The 23,184-nt window shown below is 39.5% G+C and overlaps 3 protein-coding genes, 1 long non-coding RNA gene and 2 other non-coding genes across 12 annotated transcripts; 5 read left to right on the forward strand and 1 right to left on the reverse strand.

Moving 5' to 3' along the window:
* The first annotated feature begins 240 nt into the window (after positions 1 to 240).
* On the forward strand, positions 241 to 5,722 carry lrrc71 (leucine rich repeat containing 71). Of its 6 annotated transcripts, none has more exons than XM_087787744.1 (17): positions 241 to 347; positions 1,510 to 1,548; positions 1,630 to 1,692; positions 1,762 to 1,866; positions 1,997 to 2,072; positions 2,141 to 2,215; positions 2,272 to 2,340; positions 2,399 to 2,558; positions 3,420 to 3,503; positions 3,593 to 3,667; positions 3,720 to 3,830; positions 3,892 to 3,955; positions 4,037 to 4,095; positions 5,092 to 5,118; positions 5,204 to 5,321; positions 5,392 to 5,480; positions 5,543 to 5,722. In XM_087787744.1, the coding sequence occupies exons 1-17, from the start codon at positions 278 to 280 to the stop codon at positions 5,645 to 5,647; spliced, it is 1,389 nt and encodes a 462-aa protein (XP_087643870.1). In that variant the 5' UTR covers positions 241 to 277; the 3' UTR covers positions 5,648 to 5,722. The 6 variants fall into 6 exon arrangements, with proteins under 6 accessions (XP_087643870.1, XP_087643875.1, XP_087643872.1 ...); XM_087787749.1 differs by having other exon boundaries at positions 5,442 to 5,480; XM_087787746.1 differs by having other exon boundaries at positions 5,207 to 5,321.
* Positions 5,723 to 6,603: 881 nt separating this feature from the next.
* rps27.1 (ribosomal protein S27, isoform 1) lies at positions 6,604 to 9,159 on the forward strand. The gene is made up of 4 exons (XM_087787750.1): positions 6,604 to 6,671; positions 7,136 to 7,244; positions 7,313 to 7,423; positions 8,946 to 9,159. Exons 1-4 carry the CDS (start codon positions 6,666 to 6,668, stop codon positions 8,972 to 8,974), a joined length of 255 nt encoding a protein of 84 aa, XP_087643876.1. The 5' UTR covers positions 6,604 to 6,665; the 3' UTR covers positions 8,975 to 9,159.
* Positions 8,771 to 8,899, forward strand: LOC148084629 (small nucleolar RNA SNORA35). Its single transcript, XR_015710818.1, has one exon. It is a non-coding gene; the product is annotated as a small nucleolar RNA SNORA35 (small nucleolar RNA).
* Positions 9,160 to 10,542: 1,383 nt separating the features above from the next.
* LOC148084630 (uncharacterized) lies at positions 10,543 to 13,231 on the forward strand. Its single transcript, XR_015710769.1, has 4 exons — positions 10,543 to 10,588; positions 11,556 to 11,611; positions 12,792 to 12,910; positions 12,983 to 13,231. It is a non-coding gene; the product is annotated as an uncharacterized LOC148084630 (long non-coding RNA).
* On the forward strand, positions 11,382 to 11,509 carry LOC148084631 (small nucleolar RNA SNORA35). The gene has a single exon (XR_015710817.1). It is a non-coding gene; the product is annotated as a small nucleolar RNA SNORA35 (small nucleolar RNA).
* On the reverse strand, positions 12,599 to 22,908 carry LOC148084632 (small conductance calcium-activated potassium channel protein 2-like). Of its 2 annotated transcripts, XM_087785989.1 has the most exons (9): positions 22,093 to 22,908; positions 19,230 to 19,325; positions 18,166 to 18,453; positions 16,080 to 16,201; positions 15,875 to 16,016; positions 15,640 to 15,750; positions 13,927 to 14,054; positions 12,976 to 13,045; positions 12,599 to 12,866 (listed from the first exon to the last, which is right to left on the reverse strand). In XM_087785989.1, exons 1-9 carry the CDS (start codon positions 22,906 to 22,908, stop codon positions 12,636 to 12,638), a joined length of 2,004 nt encoding a protein of 667 aa, XP_087642115.1. In that variant the 3' UTR covers positions 12,599 to 12,635. The 2 variants fall into 2 exon arrangements, with proteins under 2 accessions (XP_087642115.1, XP_087642114.1); XM_087785988.1 differs by having other exon boundaries at positions 15,875 to 16,201.
* Between the last annotated feature and the right edge of the window lie 276 nt (positions 22,909 to 23,184).

The following is a 23,184-nucleotide window of genomic DNA, read 5'->3' on the forward strand; positions in this document are numbered from 1 at the left end:
CAGAAGTTTAGCTGAAATAAGATAATTTACTGAGTCTACTTTCCATTTTGTTTTTAACTTCTTTATAAAACTATGTGACGGGTAAATATCTATGTTGAATAATATATCGTAATACTGTAGATTTGAGAAGACAAATCGTATGATTATTAGCTCCACTGTCAACTCTCGCGATATATCACGGGAGTTCTATTAAGAACGTAGCATCTCCTCGTTTCCATAGCAATCGGATGCACAGCGTTGTGACAGATGGCAGTCATTTTTCCCTAAAACGATAAAAATGTCCAGAAAAAAGCAAAGCAGAGAGAAGTCGCACACAGGGAGTCAAGATGAAGACAGTAAAAGTAAAGGCAAGTGTCGACGGTGCTACTGAGCGAGCTTAGCTTTAGCGAATTAAAGTTTAATTTGTCATAAATTATTGTTGGAGCTGGTTATACAACTTGCTCAACAGTTGAATACAACGTGTCGCATTACTTGCGTAGTTTCCTCAAAATGCAGGTGATGTGTTGGTTAAGAATACAACTTTTTAAATGTCACAAAAGCTTTTTATGACGGCTTTTTATGGTTGCTTAGTTTTGATGCCAACTACTAAATACTAAAAACGATTTCCCAGTATGTCCTTGAAACAGTTATCAATGCTGTGCTCAACTGGATGAAGATGCACTTAATACTTATTATGTGCTGCTACCACAAAATAATTCCTATTCTGTGTTTCGAACAATAGCAATAAAGATTTCTGATTCTGAAATAAATAATGCCACTTTTAACATTGGGTCCTGCTTGTTTTCACATCATAACATGTGGCCCTCTTTGAAAAAAGGATCGTACACTACTGCCTTAGAAGCATCATCAGTTACTGGTCCAACTTTATTGGATATATGGCTTTAAACCCTATGGAGCCTTTGATACGCTCCAGAACTTTTCAAAGGTTTGGCAATTGGCAATAAATAGGACAATTATTAAAACGAACCCAAACGATCCATTTCTTAAGTTATTGTGTAATAATTTGTATCTGTATCAATGAGCAAGAAAAAGGAACCTTCAAAGGGTGGGGCCCGTGTCCGGACAAAGTATTGGTCTATAGAGAAAAATAATCACAAAAGAAGCTGAGAAATGTTTGACTCCGTTTCAGAGTACGGAGTTGTATTCGTGTGTGCATTCAGCAAATTAGGACATATTCTTCTTATTGTTTTAGTTACACAATTTTCCCTCATCAAGACTGTGAATTATCAGAACACAAAATAGTATTCATTACACACTTAAAAATAGTAGTTAAGTCGTAGGATTTAAAAATCATTTCTGGTATTCCCATTAAACATTGACATATCAACAGCTTAAAATAGTATGTGTGCAGCTAGACATAATGTTCTGGCTACCATTTAACAATTAGATATCCTTCTTTTGTTCATAAATAACAGCTAACCCGCAATTATTTTCTTTTTATTCCAACATTATACCAACTGATATTAAGAACTATTTTTTCTACAAATATGACGTATTCTGTTTGTCCAGAATCAATCCAGAAAAAAGAAATACCTGAGCAGTTTGAAGGTGCCTTTTTGGTTCTCTTAAACTTCATAGGTGCTAAAAAATAAACGGACTAATTCAGTTTTCCTCTGTCAAACCTCAAAGAAGATGCCAAAGTCAGGCAACCGTCCTTTTCCTTGTTCGCCGTCCCTGAGGGACGGATTACAGGTAACAAGGGGTGTCGGCGTGACCTTGTGAAGTTGTAGTTTGTTAACTGTAGTTTTGTTAACGTTCTAGGAGGTGAAACTGTGATTGACTCTGCACAAGGCTGGTCCAAGCTCTGCATTAAACTGGAGCATGACGATAGAGAGTTCCTCTTCAGCCAGAGCTTGAAGGTGTTAGGTGAGTAAAAACATTACCAAGACAAGATGAAGAAATGGATCCTCCACTCGGGCCTGATTCAGCATTGGTCAGAATAGGTTTCTTAAGATATTTTTTCCGGTTACCGAGTGCACATGTTTGATCCCCACAGGGTGGAAAGTGAGTGAGAAAATGATCCACATGCTCAAAAGGCTCCTCCCGACACTGAAGAGAATGGAAAAGCTTTTGTAAGAGTCCAGCTGCTGAAGTGAATACCTCTTATCTTGTCATGTGACTTCGTTTTCAATTGTGGCAGCTTTTGTAACACCAGGATGAGCAATGGCATGTTCACTTCCATCATCAACACTATTCCTCTTTGTGCCAGTCTGAGGTGAGCTCTTGGTGAAGCGTCTACGTTGTTGTCACTAACAGACACTCTCGACTCAGGGAAGTGACGCTGGACGGCAACCCTCTTCCCAACCAGTGCTACCATCTGCTTTTGTCTGACGAATGCTCGTGAGTTTCTTGGCTCTTCAGTCTGTGTTGACGTGTTCTCATCGCAACTCTGCCTCAGACTGACTCACCTCCTGCTGCGGAACAACCAGATTTCAGACGAGGGCGCCGCTCTGATTGGCTGCGCTCTCTCGACCCCCAAGTCTACCAACAAGACTCTGCTCTCACTCAGTCTGGCCTTCAACCAAATCGGGGATGTTGGTGCCGAACACATCGCTAAGGTAACACCTGGACCTGAGGGAGAAACATCATTTGAGCCTTTTGTATCCACCATCTTGTTCTTTGAGTCTCAAAGTATGTGACTATAGTAGAAACATAAATGACAGATCTTTTGGCTTCCCTTTTTTCCACAAAAATACAGTTTTTCCCTTTCATTCCATTCTCTAAGGTCACCGGGCTTTTAGAGTCTGCTGCTCTTTAACATTGTTGTTGAGTTTCCTCAGGGGCCACATTATATACTGTGATTGTTGTGAGGGGCCGTCCAGCATAAAGACAGTAGGCAAAATATGACGATGGTAATATCTTTATTTTTCCCACATTTTGGAAGTTATGGAAAAACATTAAATAAACAGCACAAACGAAAAAATAAAAGGAAAGAATAATAATAAAAATATTTCAACTACATTTGCCAATAACATCTTAATAACCCTTTTGTTAAAAAATGTTTTTTTTTAAAATATGATATTCAATTGAATTATAACATTACATTATACAATTCTTAAACAAAGAACTGTAGAAAGTTATATTTCGAGTTAATATAATAATAGAAATTAAAATGTTTTCTACACTTCTACAAGAGTGTAAATAGTCGTGAAAACTGAAGTCGGCAGGTGCCAAGGTCAACATTTTTGTTTAATTGAGAGATTGGTTTTCATGAACAAGCCTTGCGGGTCGGGTGGTCCAGACAGGGTTATGTAGTGTGAGAGAATTGTTAAAATATTATTGATTGTGCTCTACTGAGTCATAACTGGTTAAAAAAAACATCTCAAAGTGAAATGTTTGGCTTTGTTAAACATTTTTAAGATACAATATGTCCATGTGTTGTCTAAACTACTATTTCTACTTCTTGATGTGTTTTTCAGGGTCTTCGCCTGAATCGTACTCTACTGTTTCTGTCACTGGCCAACAATTGGATCGGAGATGCTGGAGCGATTCACCTGGCGGGGGTATTTTTCCTAAAATAATATCTTAAAGTATATTTTATCAATAAATATTTATTTAACAAATGTTGAGTGTATGTCTTTACTCTTGTTAGGTTTTTTGTGAGTTTGCGCTGACTCATGATGAGATTATGGAAAGGAGGCGGCTCAACTTTGACAAATTGCAAACTGTAAGTTTAAGTTTTCAAACCGTGACTTCCTCATATAAGTGTTGTGTATCAGCCACCAGTTGATGTGGAAGTGGCCGTCCTGTCCAATGAGGAGCAGTCGCCCACAGACCAGTCCCCACCTGCTCCTGAATCCACATCTCCTGTTAACAAATCCAAGAAAACCGTGAGTAAGAGTCAGACCTGCTTGAAACTAAATTAAAGTTATGACAAGCTTGTGTTCACAGGACACATCCAAACCTGATGAGAAGCTCAGTGCCAACAAAAAAACTCCAAAACCTGTCAAGAAACGTACATTCTGTTCCTCAATCTTCCCCAAGAAACACACAATTTTGATTAATGATTATAATAAAAATAATTTATCTCTTCCAGCTGAGGCAAAACCACCTCCTCCGAAGGTCAGCAAACCCCCTCCTAAACCCAAAACCGATGTAAGATTTTTCAATAATTTATATACATGTTGTACTTCCTCTGCTGCTGCTAACACTCACAATACTATTACAGCAGTTACTACTGCTACTAATATCAATACCATTACTACTTCTATCAATTCTATTACTGCCATTACTACTGATTCTAACGTTAATACCATTACTTCTTCTATAACTACTACCAATACTACTAACACTATTACTACTGCAACTACTTTTAACAAAATTATTACTACTACTACCAATACTATTAGTAAAATTGCTGGTCTTGAAAAGCGCTCTATAAATAATAATGACTTACTTACTTACTACTTTTTACTACTATAAGTACCATTACTACTTCTATTACTACAACTACTAATACTATTACCACTCTTTTCTACTGCAACTACTTTTAATACTGTCCATTGCTATTATTACCAATACTATTACGACAATAACCCTTGTTAAATATCATTTATTATACTGCTATTAATTCTACTCCAACCTCTACCATTACTATTACCTCAGTACTTCTACAACTATTACTACTAATTCTAGCATGACCACTCATATTAGTACTACTACTACTACTATTACTATTAATACCATTGCTATTACCGCAATGGCTACCACTACCGACATAACTACTATACTATGAATATCATTTCTACCACTAATAATAAGTAAATCAAACAATAAGGAATTGAAAGGAGAAAGAAGGGAGAAGAAGGGGTGTTCAAATGGTTGAGGTGAAATATAGGAATATAGAGAAAAAATGAAATAGCGAATTAATGGAGAAAATATGAGGAGAAGCTTTAGCAGGAGGAAATGAAAAAAAGGCTGCATTTACAGACCAAAACTGAATGAATGAAGAATAGGAAGCAAAGGAAGGAGGTAAAGAAAGCAGATTGTGAATAAAACTTAGGCAAGTGACTTCATAACAAATACACAACGGTATAAACAAAGTCTCAGCTGTTTTGTTGTTGTTCACTTTTCATCCATTCTCTCCTTTAGGAAAAGTCCAGCCCGCCCCCAGATGAGGTTGGTTTGGCCCCTACTCTAATATTATCATTTGTGTAGAAGAAGAAGTTTTTCAAGTTAATGTTGACTTGTGATGTTTCTCCAGCAGAGCGAGGAGGTGCTTCAGGTCGTAGTGAACCCACTGCTGGACAGAACCAGCAAGCGCAGAGGTGGAGAAATCTTCCTGGCCGGTAACACGTGCCTGGCCTCACTTAACCTCTCAGGTTAGTTCTTACTATTTCAACGTCCACGTTTGAAGGCAGTGTTCTGAAGCTCAATGTCATGTTTGTGAAGGTAACCGTCTCACAGAGAAGTCTCTGCCTCACTTCCTGACTTCTCTGCAGCACCAGTATCCTGTCGGGCTGCTGCGTCTGTGTGTGCAGGTGAGGCCTGTTGTCAGAAGACACAGATGGATCTCTAACGTTATGAACATGTGTGTTTTTAGAGGAACGACTTCCCTCTGCACTCTCCCACGTTTGAAAAGATTGAGGAGCTCATGAGCAGCAGAGACCCCATTCTCAACGGACACTTTTTAGATGAAGATGAGTAGATGGAGAGTTCATCGTCTCTGCTAACACATGTGAAGCTGCTTGGTGTCTAAAGATAAATAAACTGTCGTCTTTTATGTGTCGCTGCTGATTTTTCAACATAATAACAAGATTTTATGAAGTCACTTTTCTGTCATACTAGTGTCTCTTACACAATATTCTCATTTTATTTGCATGATGAAATTGTGCATCTTGAGAAAATAAAATGTGGGAATTATGATTTTTTACTTAAAACAGAATTTTGTGCTCAACCCATTTGGTGCTAACGTTCCGTGTCAGGAGGATTTCACACTACGGACTCAGGTCTGGGTTAAACCCTAATCAAAAATACAAGATGTGGCCACAAATGAATCAGACTTTGTCTCTGTGGAGAGGTGCATTTGGTCCCGTAGCAAAGGGGTGTCTTCGTTAGCAGCAGCAGAGAAAGTAAAATATATATAAAATATTGGAACATCTTACATCAGTTTTGTGTTTAGGGGTGTGGGGGGTTTGCTAAAAAACCTATGTTGTGTTTACAACACTGGAAATAAATGTTTCTGATTCTGATCATTCGTTTCAGGCTTAAGAAACACTATTGTAAGAACAATAACAATGTTGTATATCAATGTAATAAGTAGGTGCATGAAATGTACATATATATCTCAATCAAATTTAATATTTGTTTTTAAAGAAATGTCATTAATTAAATTGACATATTTTATTATGTTATATGTTTTATTTTTTTATTTTTTTTTTATTCTAATGAAAATACTTTTGGTACATACATAAATGCAATTATAAAGGTATGATAACTTATTCCAAGGATTTGGAATAAACAATATAAATATAAAGTATCGCTGATATAAGGAGTATAAAACCTCCCACTTAATTTCATTGTTTAAAATGATTTTAGACTTTTAAGATTCCACAAATATGGCTGACCGAGTTCTAAAGTTTCGTCACGTCCGGCAGACAGCCTCGATATGAAGGCCTTGCTTCCGGTAAGACCTCCTTTTCGGCAGCGGCTGTTACCACGCCAACATGCCAGTGAGTATATTCGGCCGCCGTTTACCTCTATTTCCACTGTTTTATATAGGTGTGGTCCTTTGATTTACCATTATTATTAAACGTAAAATCTCCACAATCACATCTGGGACACTTTCAACTCTTAGTGACCAATATTTATGTGGGAAATTAGCCCGCAAACTCACACACTTGGAGCGCCTTGTGGCTCAACATGGCGGCGCGCACACCGCAAACATGTCATGGCTGATACGAACGAATTTGACAACGCATCTCAGAACCCTGGGATTTCTTGACTCGTTATGTTGACCACCTCGAATGTTTAAAGGCTGCTCCTGCGTATTTAGTAATATGGTATTTTTTTCGTTACATGAAGTAGGCCAGGACAGAAGCCTGGCTAGGGTAGTGGCACATTAGCACAGCTAGCTAACTCGCATGAGGCGCAGCAGACGTTTCGTTGTCGGTATTAACTCTGCGTTTTCTTTTAGCTCGCAAAAGACTTGTTGCACCCATCCCCCGAGGAGGAGAAGAGGAGGCACAAGAAGAAGCGTCTAGTACAGAGTCCTAACTCTTACTTCATGGATGTCAAGTGTCCAGGTGAGCTCCGATTCTTTAGTGGTATTGATGGATTTTTATGACGTTAACGCTTTTGTGGCTATTTCCAGGATGTTATAAGATCACGACAGTGTTCAGCCATGCTCAGACGGTGGTTCTGTGTGTCGGCTGCTCCACGGTCCTGTGTCAGCCCACTGGAGGCAAGGCTCGTCTCACAGAGGGTCAGTATATATCTGGTGCACCAGTACCTGCTTTGTTGCTCAGTTGTACAAGTATATCATTAAAGCACTATTGATGCCATCCAAAAATGTCAGAACCCAAAGAATTAAGATAGATGGTGGTTTTGGTTAGTTTTACAATCCAACTCTTTTACATAATGACTCTATGTACTGTATATAGGAATTTGATGGATTTTTGTCTTAAGTCAAAAGCTGCTACAATAACTGGATTGGCAAGAACCTGAAGATGTAAATCCCGATGCAGGGCCAACATAGATGGATAACAACTTTATTGATCCCTCTGGAGATTACAATACTGTGTGCAACAATGTTTGTAGTATTGTCAGAGTGGACTCATGGTATTGCAGAATTTACAGACTGCATTACTCTAGACAGTGGTAACTGCTTTTGTTTTAACATGAAAAGTTTTCAAACGTCAGCTTTATTAGCTTCCGGAGTCGACTGCATCCTCTTGCCCTCAGTCAATTCTGGGATCTCGCACTTTACTGTTCCTTTGCCTGCAAAGAACTTGATAAAGCGTCTAACTAGTGGCCAAAAGATTATTTGTAACAAATTATTAAATGCTGTGAATATTTGCATGTTAATTTAAATATCTATATTATATGTTTAACTGAAATACAAATCTTAAAAGAACTGATCTAAATGTAAGCCAAAATATTTATAAACTACACATTTTTGACATTTTACACTCTTTGCTGCAAGCTGTTGCGTTCCAGGAATCTAATGGAAAAACCCCTGTCTTTTGATAATTTCTCTAGTTGCTGCCGATGTCTCTAGTTTGTACCAACTTTGGTTGTCCTGCATGTTGGAATTTGGTTTTGGTTGATTGTGCACCTTTACAAAGGCCTCCCGTAGAAAGTGTCCTACTTCAGTGACATGTATTTAACACAACTTGTCTCACTGCAATGCGTGACTAAAAGTGGATGAAGCTAGACGCGTTTTGTTTTTCCACCACTAAAATTCTTAAGCATTTACATTAAAGAGCTGATTCTCGTACCCTCAACATGGTATTCAGTATTTTGTCTGCCAATAAAATAAATTAAATGTGTTTCGTTGCAGTAGCCTTAAAGTCACTATTTGGTTAAAGTACATTTGTTATGTTAAAACGTTTTCATATTTTGATCTACAGTGATGTAAAACTAGGGCAGCCTTGTTTTCTTCAATAAAATATAAAAAGACCCTTGATGCAGTTTTTTGTAATTATATTTGTCCAAAATTTTTATCACAATTCAACAAGACGTTGAAGACAATGAGATGCAATAAATTTATTTTATGACTGTAGAGGTTTAACTAGCAATTGATTCCCTATTATCTCGTTAATGATGGCGGTTGCACTGTCAAGTGGCTGGATTTCCTGTATGGTGGTCTTCAGTCTCATTCCAGTGCCAGATCAACCTCGGTTTGCAGAAGGGTTGAGTTAGAACAATGACTCCCTCCTTTCGAAAGCTGAGAACAAGTTTTTTCACCCTCATGGACGTACATCTAAAATGGTTCTTTCTTTCAGGATGCTCCTTCAGGAGGAAGCAGCACTAGTTTTCCTCGGAGCTGAAGAGGACGGGATGGACTGGTAGATGTCAGCGTCTTCTGTCTGCAAAGCGTGGGCAGCTCAGTGGTCAAAGACCTGAAGATGGACCGGACGTCCACAATCAATGACCAGATGTTGCTGTAGCTCCACCCTCCTACCCTTGTCCTCTTAATAAAATTTTCTTTTAAATAAAGGATTGTTTTCGTGAATATTCGTGAATAATAAAAGATCTTGAGAATTTTTTTTAATGACAACTTTATTCAAATTTATGATTAAAAATGGAAAATGTATCCATTTGTCTAATTTTGCTGACCCGAGTTCTAACTCTTGACTATTTACAATCTGATCTCACTGTCAGGCAGGATTTGTATTTGAACTTTATGAACATGAATGATTCGTTATTTGGATTAAGCATCTTTCCTCGGTTGACCTTAAACTGAAGCTAACACATTTCACCACTCCAGGACCTGTGGTGAAAAACTAAACATTTTTCTTAATCAAGCCATACAAACTGACAGTTTAAATTTTGAACCAAAGGCAACGTTGTCTTGATTTTTTATTTTTATGGACCCACATGTTTTTGAAGTCCTAAGTGCAGATGTTTACTAGTGTCCTACAATTTTAGTCAAATCAAGCTTCAACAGCAGTTCAACTTCTTACTATTGTATAAATTAACTTTTCCCTCCTAGTTTGCAGGTGGAGAATAGTTTCTTCCAACAAACGGAAATTCTGCTCTCATGCCCAGCAGGGTGGAGGGGGCACTAAAAAATAAGGCACAGAACAGAGAGGAACTGAGTCACTGACTTCATATATTTAAAATCTTGAATGAATGTGAGGCTTGAGAGCTGTTAGATCCTCAAATGTCACCTTCCCATGTTTCAAATCCGAGGTCTCCGCAGGAAACTACGTCTTTCACATGTTTTGGTCATTTTCATTTTTCTGATCCAAAAGTGAATGTCACTCTACGTGTCCAAAACATTGGATTCAGGCCCCCATAAATCAGTCATGTGGCCCATTGCTGTATTGAATGGCTGCCTTGTTAGTGATTTTGCTATTGCTTATTTTGTGTGTTATCTTATTTAATAATTGTATTCTCTACTGTCACCACAAAAAACATGTTGTACAGCACTGGCAATAAAGGTTTCTTATTATTAGTAGAAACAATGTAGAAAGATGAATGAAATGTACATGAATATCATAATCCAATCTTAATATTAGTATTTTATATAAATATACGTTATTTAGCCCTGACAACTAGATGCGGGGTGATTAATACAATGTTCATAAGATATAATAAAATATAAATATTTATTAAGACATTTTTACTGAAAACGTGACGTATTTCAGTATTCAAAGGAAAATATGTGTTAGAATAAATGAGTTATAATATTTTGGAACAAAATAAATCATGGGTTGCTGAAATATAGTAGTAGTAGAAAATCTGAGTCTTTACTTGTACAGATCTTAGACTTTTTAAACACAAATACGACTGACCAGTGACCGGTTGCTAAAGTGTCGTCACGTCCGGCAGACAGCCTGGATATAAAGCCCTCGCTTCCGTTAAGACCTCCTCTAAGTCAAGACCTCTTGTTCCATGAGTCTGTTTCCAAGCCAATGTGCCTGTAAGTATTCTCTGTCGCTTTCCACTGTTTTATATATGTGTAGTGTTGATGTAGTATTGTAAATAAACGTATATGTAGTGCTTTTTACTTGCTGACCAACATTTATGTGGTAAATGATCAAACTCGCACACTAGAGCGCCTTGTGGCTCAACATGGCGCGCACACTGCCAGCATGTCATGGCTGATAAAGATTTCACAACGTATCTCAGAACGCCTGGATGAAATGCATACAAAAATAACTGATAATGTACACGCTTTCAAAACTTCCGTACGCTGCTCACTGCAACTTGATTTTGCTTTCTAAAAATGTGTGATCCTATGTTTTTATCTAGAAGCTTTTCAAGCTGAAACTGTATTTTACTTTAATTTTCAAATGAATTATTTAATTCAAGAGTCATTCTCACGCCACACAAGTCGTAAGATTTGAAAGGTGGAGGTTGAGACACATCAGTCTTGTTAGACGGGATAAAATCCGCAAAATGATTAAACCGTAGTTTGGATGCTATTCACTTTCATGAAAGGCGGCATGAACAAGACTAATATAATGGCATTTGTAAATATTTTAGTGTTTTAAAAAAAAAGAAGAAGTTTTAATTCAGATATTTCATCTTATTTGTGTCAAGAATCCATGGATTTTAGGGATCAGGGGTCTGTCCCACAAGAGCTTAAGTGGGTATTAAGAAGACATGGAAAATGTTTAAATATGAGTTGTTCAATTATGTGTAAATAATGAAATTATTCTTAAAAGTTGAACCGTTCCTCTAGCAAGTATCCCTCTGATCATGTGAAGATGTCGCACTGCAAAGTGGCTGGATTTCCTGTACTGTGGTCTCCAGCTTCAAGCCAGTGCCAGAACAACCTCAGCTTGCAGAAGGGTTGCGTTAAACAATGACGCCACCCTTTCGAAAGCTGAGAACAAGTTTTCACCCTCATGTGGACGTACATCTAAAACTGTTCTGTCTTTCAGGAGGGGGCGGCACTAGTTTTCCTCGGAGCTGAAGAGGACGGGATGGACTGGTAGATGTAAGCGGCTTCTGCTCTAGATGCTGGGGTGCCACCCTGCTGCTAACTTTGCTGCGTTTTTACAATTTCTTTGTTTTTGTTTGTAAATAAACTGTTTTTTGTATGTTTAATTATTCACAGCAATAAACTTTTTTGATATCTTCTGATTATAATCTTGTTTCATTCTTATCTGGTCTCTTGGTGAGCTTTTTGAAAAGCCCATCCATGACATTTCTAACTCGGCAAATCAAACTTGCTCTGAAACCTGTCTCTGATTTCTGGGCAGTTGGAAAAGGCAACCTTGATAATTGAAATGCATAATGTTGCTTTGCTAAGCTCGCTCGTGCCATGCGTTTATCCTACCTAGAATCTTTGACCAGTGAGCTTGCCCATGCATTTGACAGACCTGACGCTCCTAACTCTTTTCGTGAATAAAGATCTTGACGAGCTTTTTTTAAACGTTAATTTTGGTTCATCCATACAGGGGGTAATTTGTGATTCTTTCGAACATGTGTTGCTTTCCATATTTCACAAAGTGCAACAAACTTGTATTTTAACTGCATTTGTTTAATGTTCTAATCCAAATTCAATCTTCACAGTTCAATTACAAACTTCTCACCGTCAAGTTATGAAGTGTTCAGATTGATGCGCATCTTTTATATAACGCTGAAACCGCATTAACACATTTCACCACTAGAGGACGCGCCGTGACCGAAATGTCGGTTAAATATAAGTAAACTTTTTACAATTTTTAATAAGTGCGTTTTTCTATTAAAAAAAATCAACTCGCATCAACGTCTGACTTTATTTTTTTCTAAATTTTTTTTAACCAAAGACAACTTTGGCTTCATTGACTTCATTTTACGGAACCACAATATTTTGCAGTCCAATTGTAGAGCTTTACTCACGTCCTACAATTTAAGTCAAATCTATATCTTCATAGCAATTGATGTATAAATGACAAGCAATGTTTCTATCCAAACACTAATATTTTAATTTTGTCTTCGGTCTCACCTGACATGTAAAAACAGTACAAGTATTTTCTCTAGCCGTTCCCACTACCGCCCCCTGCTGTCTCGGCCTTCACCTCCCTCTCCCTGAGCAGGTGTCTGATGGAAGAGTTCTGTGTGGACAGTGTGTTAGACAGCAGAGGCATAAGACTCCTGAAACCCTCCCTCAGTTCCTCCACATGTTTCTCCAGGACATGGATGTGACAGTCCAGCTCCCCCCTGCAGCCCTGCACCTCTGACAGCACGTCGTACATCAGGCTCTGCATCTGTCCGCAGTCAAGTGCGTGCGTGACGGAGACACACAAAGAATGTAAGATTTCCACTCCCATGTTTGCAGGTCAGGTATGAAATGCTGCATACACTTGCCTCTCTCACCTTGCAGAGATCCACGAGTGTGTTTCCCTGATCGGCCAGAATCCTCTTCTCCATCTTCACCCGCCGCAGTCTGAACACACACACCGTCACTGACCTGCTGATGGTTCCGGACTCAAGGTTTTCATAGCTGTTGTCGGCTGTGATTGACTTGTTCCATGATAGTGACCTTTGACACCATTCATTCAAATGTGTACAATACATTTTTTCAACGTGTCAGTTTGAGGCCTTGGTACATCCCCAATAAACACTGATGTAGATTCACTACTAGAACACTTTGTAAAGTCATGATTCTTGTTTGTTTATCTTATTTATTTATTAAAATGTAATTATTATTATGTGACCACTTCACTTTAGGATCAATGGAACTTGTGTTCAGGTTTCAGGATGAGTAAACCTGTATATTTTCTGGACTGTGGGAGGAAATCAGAGTTACCACAGCAGACACAAAAACAGTACTTGATCAGCTCAGATTCTGTCTTGTTTCCACCAAGCAGTTTGGGTAGATCTGTGTAGGGTAGTCTGGTAACTAGTCCTTTTGCTCCAGATGAATCTTGTGTCGCACCTAATGTATTACTCTTTTAGGGGACATGCCTGGTGGTGACAGTGCGCACGCATTTGTCGTAATGACGTTGGTTCACTTGACAATGTGCACTGCAACTGAGTAGTTGTTGCTGCTCCTACTGTTGTGAACAATTATTACGATAAAAAAAACGAAATTGAAGTGTCCCAAAATATGGCCTCAGTCTTGTTGAGTATTTTGGTCCCTTTTGACGACAAAATCTTAATATAAGAAACTAACTGAGACCATCCAGCCCGGACGAATTGATGAAAACAGGTTACATCCTTCCACCACTCACTGAAAATTCTAAACACATTTTGGGCAAAGACTGCTGACTAGAGCAGACAGTCAATAGGAACAGGATTGAGGACCAGAGCACGGGGGATTCTTACTGGTGGATGGCCAGCAGCAGCTTCCTCTGGTGCATCCGGACTCGGGTGTGATCCCTCTCCCGGGACAGTTTGGTGTGTTTGTAGATGAGCCAGGTCTCTCTCAGTACATTCGCTGCTGCGATTTTAATCTAATAGGACACAGAATCACGTCATGAATCTGCTGCATCATCAGCTTTGAAACGTTGACACAGCGAGCAAAGATCTTGGAAATTAAACATTAAACAGCTGCTCTACTCTGAGTCTCCATGAGCTGCCAAGGACGCTCAGTTGAGCCTTTGTATCAACAGTGTTTATGATACAGACTGTAAGTCAGAATGAGGATTCATTTCAGAACTTTCTTCTACACTGTTTAAAAAAACAACAACAGACAAATAGTATTCCATTTCTAAAGGCCGGCCCAGGGGCAATTTGCGGCCCTTGAGAAGGATTATTGCGGCTCATTGGCTCCATTCTAAAAAATTGTATTCAACCACAAATGTAAAATAAATGTCGACTACTCAAAATAAAACATTTTGAATAACACTAACAATAGTTAATGGAAAACCATTTTTATCATCATCACTCATTTCTTAATACTGAAAAAGTGTTGAACTGCTTGAAGAGATGTATTCTCATTTTTGAATGATATAACCTTTAGTTTTTTTTGTTCACATTTGTCACCCCTGTATCTGTCTGTTATCCTGGAGTTTGACCTTGTAACTAAAACTGCACTCCTGTGTCATCTATAGTGAAACAGTATAAAACATCAAACTATGAAATGTTATATAGTCACTGAAAAACACAGTTTCATTAGTAGCACGGTTGTTAATTTCTTATGCCAACATGGATGCTAACATGTTTACTTTCTAGCATGGAGGGTATCATTTTGATTGCTACCATAGTTGTCCACATATTTTATTGCTAGCATAAGTACCAATACTTTTTATCACTAGCATGGATGCTAATATAGTAAGTAAGTAAGTAAGTAAGTAAGTATCATTATTTGTAAAGCACCTTTCACAGACTTTCACAGGGTCACAAAGCTTTTAAACAACAAAACAATACACAGTTAAAAGTACAAACAAAGGTCAAGACAAAATAGAGACAAACATAGCAGCCCCAAGATAATTAGGAAAAAACCCTGTACAAACAAAAATGTCTTAAGATGTTTCTTGAAGGAGTCAGTAGATCCATCAAACACAGAGAGAGAGGAAGATCATTCCAAAGCTTAGGAGTAACAGCCTGAAAGGATTTCTCTCCTCTGGTCCTGAACCTCCACCCTACTCCTTCTCCAATTAAACTTTACTCTTGCTACAATTCACTATATCATCAGCAAACACCATGGCTCACTCTGACACCTCTCACAATACATTGAGTCATAGATTGAAAATTGTCTCCTAGTTTTACAGTACTGTTGCAGGTATGATGAAGAAACAACAAAATCAACATGTTTTCCGGAAAATACAGTAAGGCACACTTCTAATTCAATATATATTCATATATATATATATAACATCAAAAACTGTGCCCTTTATAATTTGGTACACCTTTTGTATTCATTCTAGTTCTACTTACTGGCCTTGAACTAATTGTATATACAACACAGCGCTCAAAAATCTGTCAAAACATTGGTAAACTACAAAGCCACACCATGCTTTATAATCCGGTTCACATTATAGTCCAAAAAATACTTTAAATCTTTTCAAAAAACATGACAATGTTTGGATACTTTACCCTCTTGGAGATGTGTGAGTCCATCATGAAGTTGTGTACATGCTTCTCTGCTCGAGTCAACTCCAACTTCCTGGCCACGACTGCCACGACCAGAACAGTGCAGCCAGCTCCCTGCACGAGCCACGACACACAAAAAAACACAACACAAGTTCAGTTTTAGGTTCTGCTCTTCTAAGTGGGCTGTACAGGTCTAGATGATGGTCTATGGTCTTGAAGAATGACTGATACTGGGTACCATGATCCCAGTGAGCAGGCAGATGCTGCGGCCACAGTAGGTGTGAGGGACCACGTCTCCATAGCCAATGGACAGAAAGGTGACTGAGACCATCCACAGAGCCTCCATGTAGTTGCTGCTCAGGTCTCTGTAGTTGTGGTGTCTGCAGGACCAGACCAGAAGAGTATCAGTGAACTCGATTGTGCTCCGAGGTATCTGGACGTACCTCTCACACACATGTAAACCCCAGGCCGCTACGATCCACAGGGAGACACTGAACATCATCAGCACCGTGCCTGGGTACGTGGTCATCAGAGTCTTACCCACGAACCTGGTGTTGAAGTGGATCTGAGGGGCCAAGGACAGGTCAGGTCTATGCTCACAGTCACTGGCCACAGTACACATGTTCATAAAGTCTAGTCTTAATATAGTTTGAATTTAAGTCCAAACCTGGCAACCTCCAGATTCCATTGCTGTGCCTCACAGTTTTGCATGACTTTGCAAGCTAAACTATACTTCGCTCTACACTTTACTCTTATTTGTTCAGTAAATCAACAAAATAATTTTCTTTAAACAAATGTCTCACATTTTGTCTTTCACGGTTTTAAATTTGTTTTGCAATAGATGTGTTTTCACCCTATCCTGGAACTATTGTTCACTGTAAACATTTCTCTCATTTGTTCAATCAATCAATCAACAATTAAAAGATTTCTTTTCACTCATTTATTCTGAATTTACTTTAGAGTTTTGTGTTTTTTTTTGTTTTTTTTTGCAATTGCAATGTTTTTACTCGTATAATAGTATTTTTATTTAAACATATCTTGTCGCTGACATTGATTCATTTAAATCTTGTTTCCTAAAGCAGATATTCACAAACATCATTTTTACATAATTTTGACAATTTTTTTCTTTTCCCTAAAATAAAAGAGCCTTTTTAATTATTTATTTAGAATGATGCACCTCCAGCACACATTTATTGATTCATATAAAATAAAATCGAGTTCACATAATGAAAATGTAACAAATGTTGATATTATGATATATTCACATTGTTCTATTTTCCATAGTTTTTTATATTTTATTATAATTTCAATGATCAACCTCTGTCTTTGTACTTTTGGAGAAAAGTGCATTAAGAGTAGGAGTAGATTAAGGTTTAAGAATTGATCTAGATGACTGAGTGTTGATAGAGGATGATTTTAAAAGATTTGTTCATGGCTTGAATGGCTTCTCTCTGCTGCTGCCCATCAGCCAGCTCAGTCCAGTTGTAGAAGAAAGAAAAAATGAATCACTAATATACAGGAAATCCAATTCTAAATGTGGTTCTAATGTTCTTTCGACATATCTAATTCCATTTTTGAAATCTGAACTCAGACCTGATGTTGCTCAGGTAGCTCAAGCCTTATTGTGGGCAGCTCCGGTCAGCCAGACTGTTTTAGTTTAGTTTTGTTTTAGCACCTACCAGGTTATATAAAGCTGAGATAAGACTTGTTTTCAATCTGACTGAAACATGGACCAGCGTTTTGGCACCGCTGCAGCGAGGCAAAGGTCAATCTGTCCACTTCTAAATAGCAGTAATAAGGGAAGGGATTATCGGGAGGGACGTGGTCAGCTGTGGACAAGAGATGGAGGAAGAGAGGGGACGTGACAGCATGACGCAGGTGGGCTACATTCACTTCCTTCTGTCAACCTGCCATTTGGAAAAACTCACTTTGCTAATGAAAACGTTGCCATGGAAAAAAGATGATTCAAGGAATTATCTGAGTCCCGTTGGATCGTTGCCATGGAGAAGGTCACTGACAAACAGTGTGATGTGCAGAAATGTGTAACCGGCTGACATGAAGGGTTCATATATTCGTGTGGCCTGAGCCAGAGAACAACACACGCTTGTGCATGAAATTAGAATAGAGATTGTCTGCCTCTGCTAATGCCTCAGGCATCTTAAATGTAAAATGTTTGCAAATTTTCTACCTACTATTTCTTTTATATTTTTTCTTTAGTAATCTTTTTAATAATCTTTTTCTTAATCTTTTGGATTTCAATAAAAAAAAATAAAATATATATATATATATATATATATTTTCCCAATTGAAATATAATTGAATTTAATTATAGTTGTCCCCAAATACAAGGCCTTGAACTGGTTTGTGAAACATTTTTCACTGGGCTGCACAAACAGAAAAAAACCCTGAATATACTGGTTCTTGGAGTCTTACGGGTGTTTTTTTATTGATCAGATAATCCCCCAATTTCTGCCTTTAACATGATCATAAATTGATGAGTGATCTAAAGACCCAACCTCCTGATCTGACCTTGTTCAGCGCCCCGATGCTGCGGGAGGCTGTGTCGGTGAAGAGGCGGCTGTGCAGCATCATGGCTCGGCCCAGCAGGTACAGCCTGAGGAACATGGGCAGCGCCAGGACGATCTCCAGCTCCGTCTCCGTGATAAGTTGCTTAGAGTCGGACTTCTTGAAGTACTCCAACAGACCCACGGGATACGGATGTATTGCCGACACAGCCAGCTCCAACAATATCAACGCCAGACGCTCTGATGTCATCGCGATTCGCCAGTCCTCGGCGCCAATGTCATGTACATACAACTACAACAGATAGATGGATGAGAACATGTGGTTCACATTTGAGTAATATTTTTTAAATGTACTTAATAAGTGTGAAATGTATTAGTCTGAAATCTCGACGAATGAGAGGTTATGAGAGCGGAGACCATAATGACGTAAAAATAGTCTTCACTCCTCCTCCAGCCACTTTGTTTATACAACAAGTCCATGGAGTTGGAGACTCACAGGATTAATGACGTGTGGTGACAGACCTCAATGTTTGACCAATCACAGGAGAGTGGGTATGGTTATAATACACAAGAGTTGATCTTCAGAAAAATGCGTTTCAGTGGGCGGGGCTTAAGTACATTTTCTAATATAAATATTTCAATGAAAAGAGAGTTTTGTACAAACAGACACATACTGATGAGAACAATAGAGGTCCAAGATCTATTTCTACTTGTATTGTTTATTAGTGTTAGTATTTGACATAGCTCTGGACAGCACTTTGGTCAACCTTGGTTGTTTTTAAATGTGCTCTATAAATAAACCTTGACTTGACTCGACTATTTAAGAGACACTCAAATCAACACATTAGTTTCCCTTTAAGCTCTGCAGTTCCAGTCTTGGGCACCAGATAGTGTTGACTGTGTGAAAATAGCTTTATTTAAGGACTGATTAGAAAAAAGTTTTGTTGGTAATTATAATTGCGTTCAAAGTAAAAAGGAGTGACTGGTGGTTATTAACTGTTGGATTGAGTTGAAGTGACTGCAGCTGCCAAAATAAAAGTAAACCACGACTGACGACAAGATGTGTACCTTAACTTCACAGCAGTGGTACGCAATGATGAAGCCCAGGAGGATGGCAGTGGACAAACTGATGATGCTTTTGAGTGCCAGAGAGTAGAGCGAACTCTGTAGAAGAAACACACACATGCAAACAGACACACACACACAACAATGTCAGTTGAAGGTCATGTGTCCACACAAGGCTCCTGGTGTAAATCTGTCATTATCTAATCCCACATACATTTAAAGAAGCCATTTGCTGGATTTAATGACTGACAAGGATGTTGATGGACGTCTGTTGTTTTCAAAATCAAATGTTTCACGTAAAACCTATGATGAGATTCTTGGTTGTTTAGTTTTCATATCAAACATATTTGAAGGCAGCACAGATTAGATGAAGACCAGGATTGTAACACACACGTGTATCACAATTAATCTTAATAATCTCTGCGCTTGTCCTCCGTCAACAAACACTCAAATTCCTTCAACGTCAGTTTTACTGTAAGTGAATTGTTTAAATCCATAATATCTGTACATAATCTGGTCCTAAACACTGACATCTTGTGTCAACATATCAACATTAACATAAATCTACTTGATTTTGATAAAACCATCCATCTTATATACAAACATGATCTTGTTCAGACCTTCACAGCTTCACCCTTAACAAAACTGTCTTTCTTTCTCAGACAGAAACACAAGCTCAACATGTCAGGTCTCACCAGACCAAGTCAACAGAAAGATCTGAACTGTTAACACAACACTAAAATCTATTGTACGTGAGAACACAAAACTGTCTACTATGCAACGTATGAAACACATGGAAAGTGCGACTAGGTTTTAGAAGATCCTCTATATTTGACACTGTTTGTAGTCGTGTCTGCTATTAACACACATCAACAAGCAGAGATTATGCTTATCGTCTAGAACCAAAGAATGAATGCAGATGTATCTTTGAAACCACCGTCCCCATCCCACTCAATCATTGCCTGTCATCGTCGCTATATTTGAATGTTCATCTCATGCTTGATCTAGTCCTAAACATAACTGATGATCTGGATTCACAGACTGAGTGCTGTGAGGAGAGCAGCTGACAACTAGGGAAAGACCTGCTGACCGCCTGGAAAGACGCCACCGGGCCTGCCCGAGGCTATCTCCCTGTGGCAGGAGGAATTGCAAGACTAGCTTTAAGGTCTCACCTATTCCTGGCTACAAAACGCTCAGAAAACCCTGTTAGAGTCAGCGAGAGCAGCAGAGGATGACGATTGACAGACAGGCTACACAGCTACTGACAATGGAACGACACAGACAATGAGATGACTAGGAGGATACCTGAAATGACAATTTCTCCAGGGATTAAGATCCTGGATTAACTGTCGATGGCCTTGGGAGAATTTACAAGACCATGCTCCCTGGCAGGCTGAAGCTGTGGTGCCTTCAGTTTAGGCTCCTAGTTGAGTTCTCGATCTCAAAAGTAGGGGAACTGGAGAGGTTGGTGAGCTAATTTGCCAAAAAAAGTTTCTGGGACTCACAAGATGAGTCAGCAACAATATGGCAGAAACATCCTTAACCTTATGTTTCCAGAAGTTCAAGTGCTTCAAAGTAAGGTTGGGCTGAGGGCAGAGGTGCTTCGTCACAAGCATGCAACAAGGTGTGCAAACGCTGTCTCACAGGCTAAACAAGTACAAATGAATGGTGTAGGAGGGCGTTGAGAGAAGTAAATGTTCATGGAAGGACCTAGGACATGAAAGAAGCTTCATTTTACGTGCCACAAATGGCGTCCTGTCTTCTCCCTCTATACTCAACCAGAGGTACGCAATAAATCCCACGTACCCCTCCTGTCCATCTCTAACAAACCTCAAGCACATCTTGGTTGGCTGCAAGACAACCCTTTCAAAAGGCCGGAAGGCATAACCATGTCCTTAAGTGCCTAGCAGCTACCTTTGAGACCAGACAGGTACAGATCAATGCCCTGCCTTCTCCATCGTTCAAGCGTCCAACTGCCATAGACTTCATGAGAGATGGCGCAAAGGGAGCCAAGATCCAATGTACCTCAGACATTAGCCATGACGAAGGAGCTTGTGACTGGACGCTGGCGGCAGATCTTAACCTAACCTCTGCTTTCCATCCTGTCTTCCATGTTCTGGTCCTAATCACTCCACAATGTGTACATCATTAGGCTTATTGTCCCTTTGGATTCAGCACTTGAGGAGACTTTCGAGCACTAGAGCCTTAACTACACCGAGCTGATAGCTGATGCTGAGCAACGCGGAGGGAAAGCCTAGGCGTGCCCAGTGGAAGTCGGCTACAGGGGTTTTGTGGGCAAGTCAACCATCCGTCTACTTGGGATGTTATGGCCAAACCGTGTGCCTAACTATCAAAGCCCTCACCTGGGCACCAGAAGAAGTAAGGCGTGGCTGTGGACGAAAACGTGAGATACCAGCTGAACTGCTACAAACACCAGCGAGACTGGTTCTGCTCAAAACAATTTTTAATCAGTATGTTCACTCATTGTAATTTTCATAGTTTTTCTCTTATATAGTGGTATATATCTTACATAATGTTTCAGAATTACAAAGCAAAATTTTAAAAAAGTATACTCAAGCAGGAATATAAATCGAACTAGTTTGTTGTTTGTGAGTTATATGTTTGTGAGTTATTTAATAGTATATTCAGATTCACTGGTGCTTCTGTAGGAGTTTGTTTGTTTACTAAGGTAAATAAGTGAGCAAGTGTCTGGTTGGTTGGGATTAATTGTTGTTGCTAACTATGAGGTGCAACAGTAGCTAAACATGAGTGTGAGGGTGTGAGGGTAAAATTAAATCGATGTTTCTGATTCATTATTAAACTTGGATCAAGTTAAAAATGTCAGCTTAGCTCGGGTAGATCTGACCTTGCTGTAGACGCTCCAAGAAAGCTCCGTCTCCATCACCATCATCAACACTCCAAAGAGTCCCACAGACACGGCGCAGTCGTTGAGCTGCTGCCTCCTGATGAACAGAGCTCTCCTTTGGACCAGCCTGGCCCCGATGTTGTGGGTCTTCCGGTACTCCTTGTCTTTCTCGTCCTCCTCTGGACTCTCCACTGGCTCGTGACTGCTGCCCACCGACACCGAGCACTCCAACCCTGGCAGGTGGCCCCTGGTCTTGGAGAGACTGTGGTCGCGATGTGCGTCAATGTGGGACTCGTCCTCGTCGTCCTTGTTGGTGATGATAATCTCAGGGAGGCTGTGTCTGTCATGCATCTCCATGTTGACCGGCTTCTGCCGACCCATCTTCTCCAGCTCTGAGTGACACCTGCACTTGGTCGGGGACGTACAGGGAGACCTTTGGACGTCTGTGAAGGAGCTGACTCTCTCCGTGACTCTGTCAGGGTGCTTGGTTTTACACTGACGGTGGCGTGCAGAGCTTTGTTTACAAGCACCTTGCTTCCTGTCGCACTTCTTTTCTTTGGCTCGAGCTTTGTCTGCTCTGCGGTTGGAGGAGGGTGCGATGTAAAGGTGGCCATTGTACAGGGGTGTTGTGGCCATGGCCTGGGTTCTCTCCAGCCATACGGTGTGGTCGGTGGATGTCTGCATTGTGTGAAGCCTGCCGCGTTGAGGAGAGCAGGCCGGTCCTGGGCGCGCCATCCTTTGTGGGAGGAGCGAACGCATGTCTTCAACTTCACCTTCATCCACCACTGAGAAGTTCATAGAGGCAGAGTGATCCATGTCTGAAGGGTCAGAGGGGCAGATAAATGTGAGTAAAAGTTCTGATTACTCTGCCAAACAACTCATCCAAAGACCTGCAGTTACGTTTATTTTCCACGACATTCATCATCAAGTGGCTCCTGAACATTTCCACTCGTGAAGATAAAGACCAAATCCTATCATAGTATCGGGATCTGATTGGAGAGGAACTAAGAGGTGATGTAAAAATGTTCAATCAGTAGAATCCTGATTTAAACTTATATTAAAATGCTAATCATCAAAGAGCTCAAAGCATTA

The sequence above is a fragment of the Callionymus lyra genome, chromosome 3 (assembly GCF_982586985.1).
Source record: "Callionymus lyra chromosome 3, fCalLyr1.hap1.1, whole genome shotgun sequence".
NCBI lineage: Eukaryota > Metazoa > Chordata > Actinopteri > Syngnathiformes > Callionymidae > Callionymus > Callionymus lyra.

Coding starts and splice junctions, on each gene's coding strand:
- lrrc71 (XM_087787744.1), top strand. CDS start 278: ATGTCCAGAAAAAAGCAAAGCAGAGAGAAGTCGCACACAGGGAGTCAA. Junction 3,831..3,891: donor TTAACAAATCCAAGAAAACC/GTGAGTAAGAGT, acceptor TTGTGTTCACAG/GACACATCCAAACCTGATGA. Junction 5,481..5,542: donor TGCTGCGTCTGTGTGTGCAG/GTGAGGCCTGTT, acceptor GTGTGTTTTTAG/AGGAACGACTTCCCTCTGCA.
- rps27.1 (XM_087787750.1), top strand. Junction 7,245..7,312: donor CATGGATGTCAAGTGTCCAG/GTGAGCTCCGAT, acceptor GGCTATTTCCAG/GATGTTATAAGATCACGACA. Junction 7,424..8,945: donor CAAGGCTCGTCTCACAGAGG/GTCAGTATATAT, acceptor TCTTTCTTTCAG/GATGCTCCTTCAGGAGGAAG.
- LOC148084632 (XM_087785988.1), bottom strand. CDS start 22,908: ATGGATCACTCTGCCTCTATGAACTTCTCAGTGGTGGATGAAGGTGAA. Junction 16,202..18,165: donor GCATCGGGGCGCTGAACAAG/GTCAGATCAGGA, acceptor TTGGCCCCTCAG/ATCCACTTCAACACCAGGTT. Junction 15,751..15,874: donor GCCTGCTCACTGGGATCATG/GTACCCAGTATC, acceptor TGGCTCGTGCAG/GGAGCTGGCTGCACTGTTCT.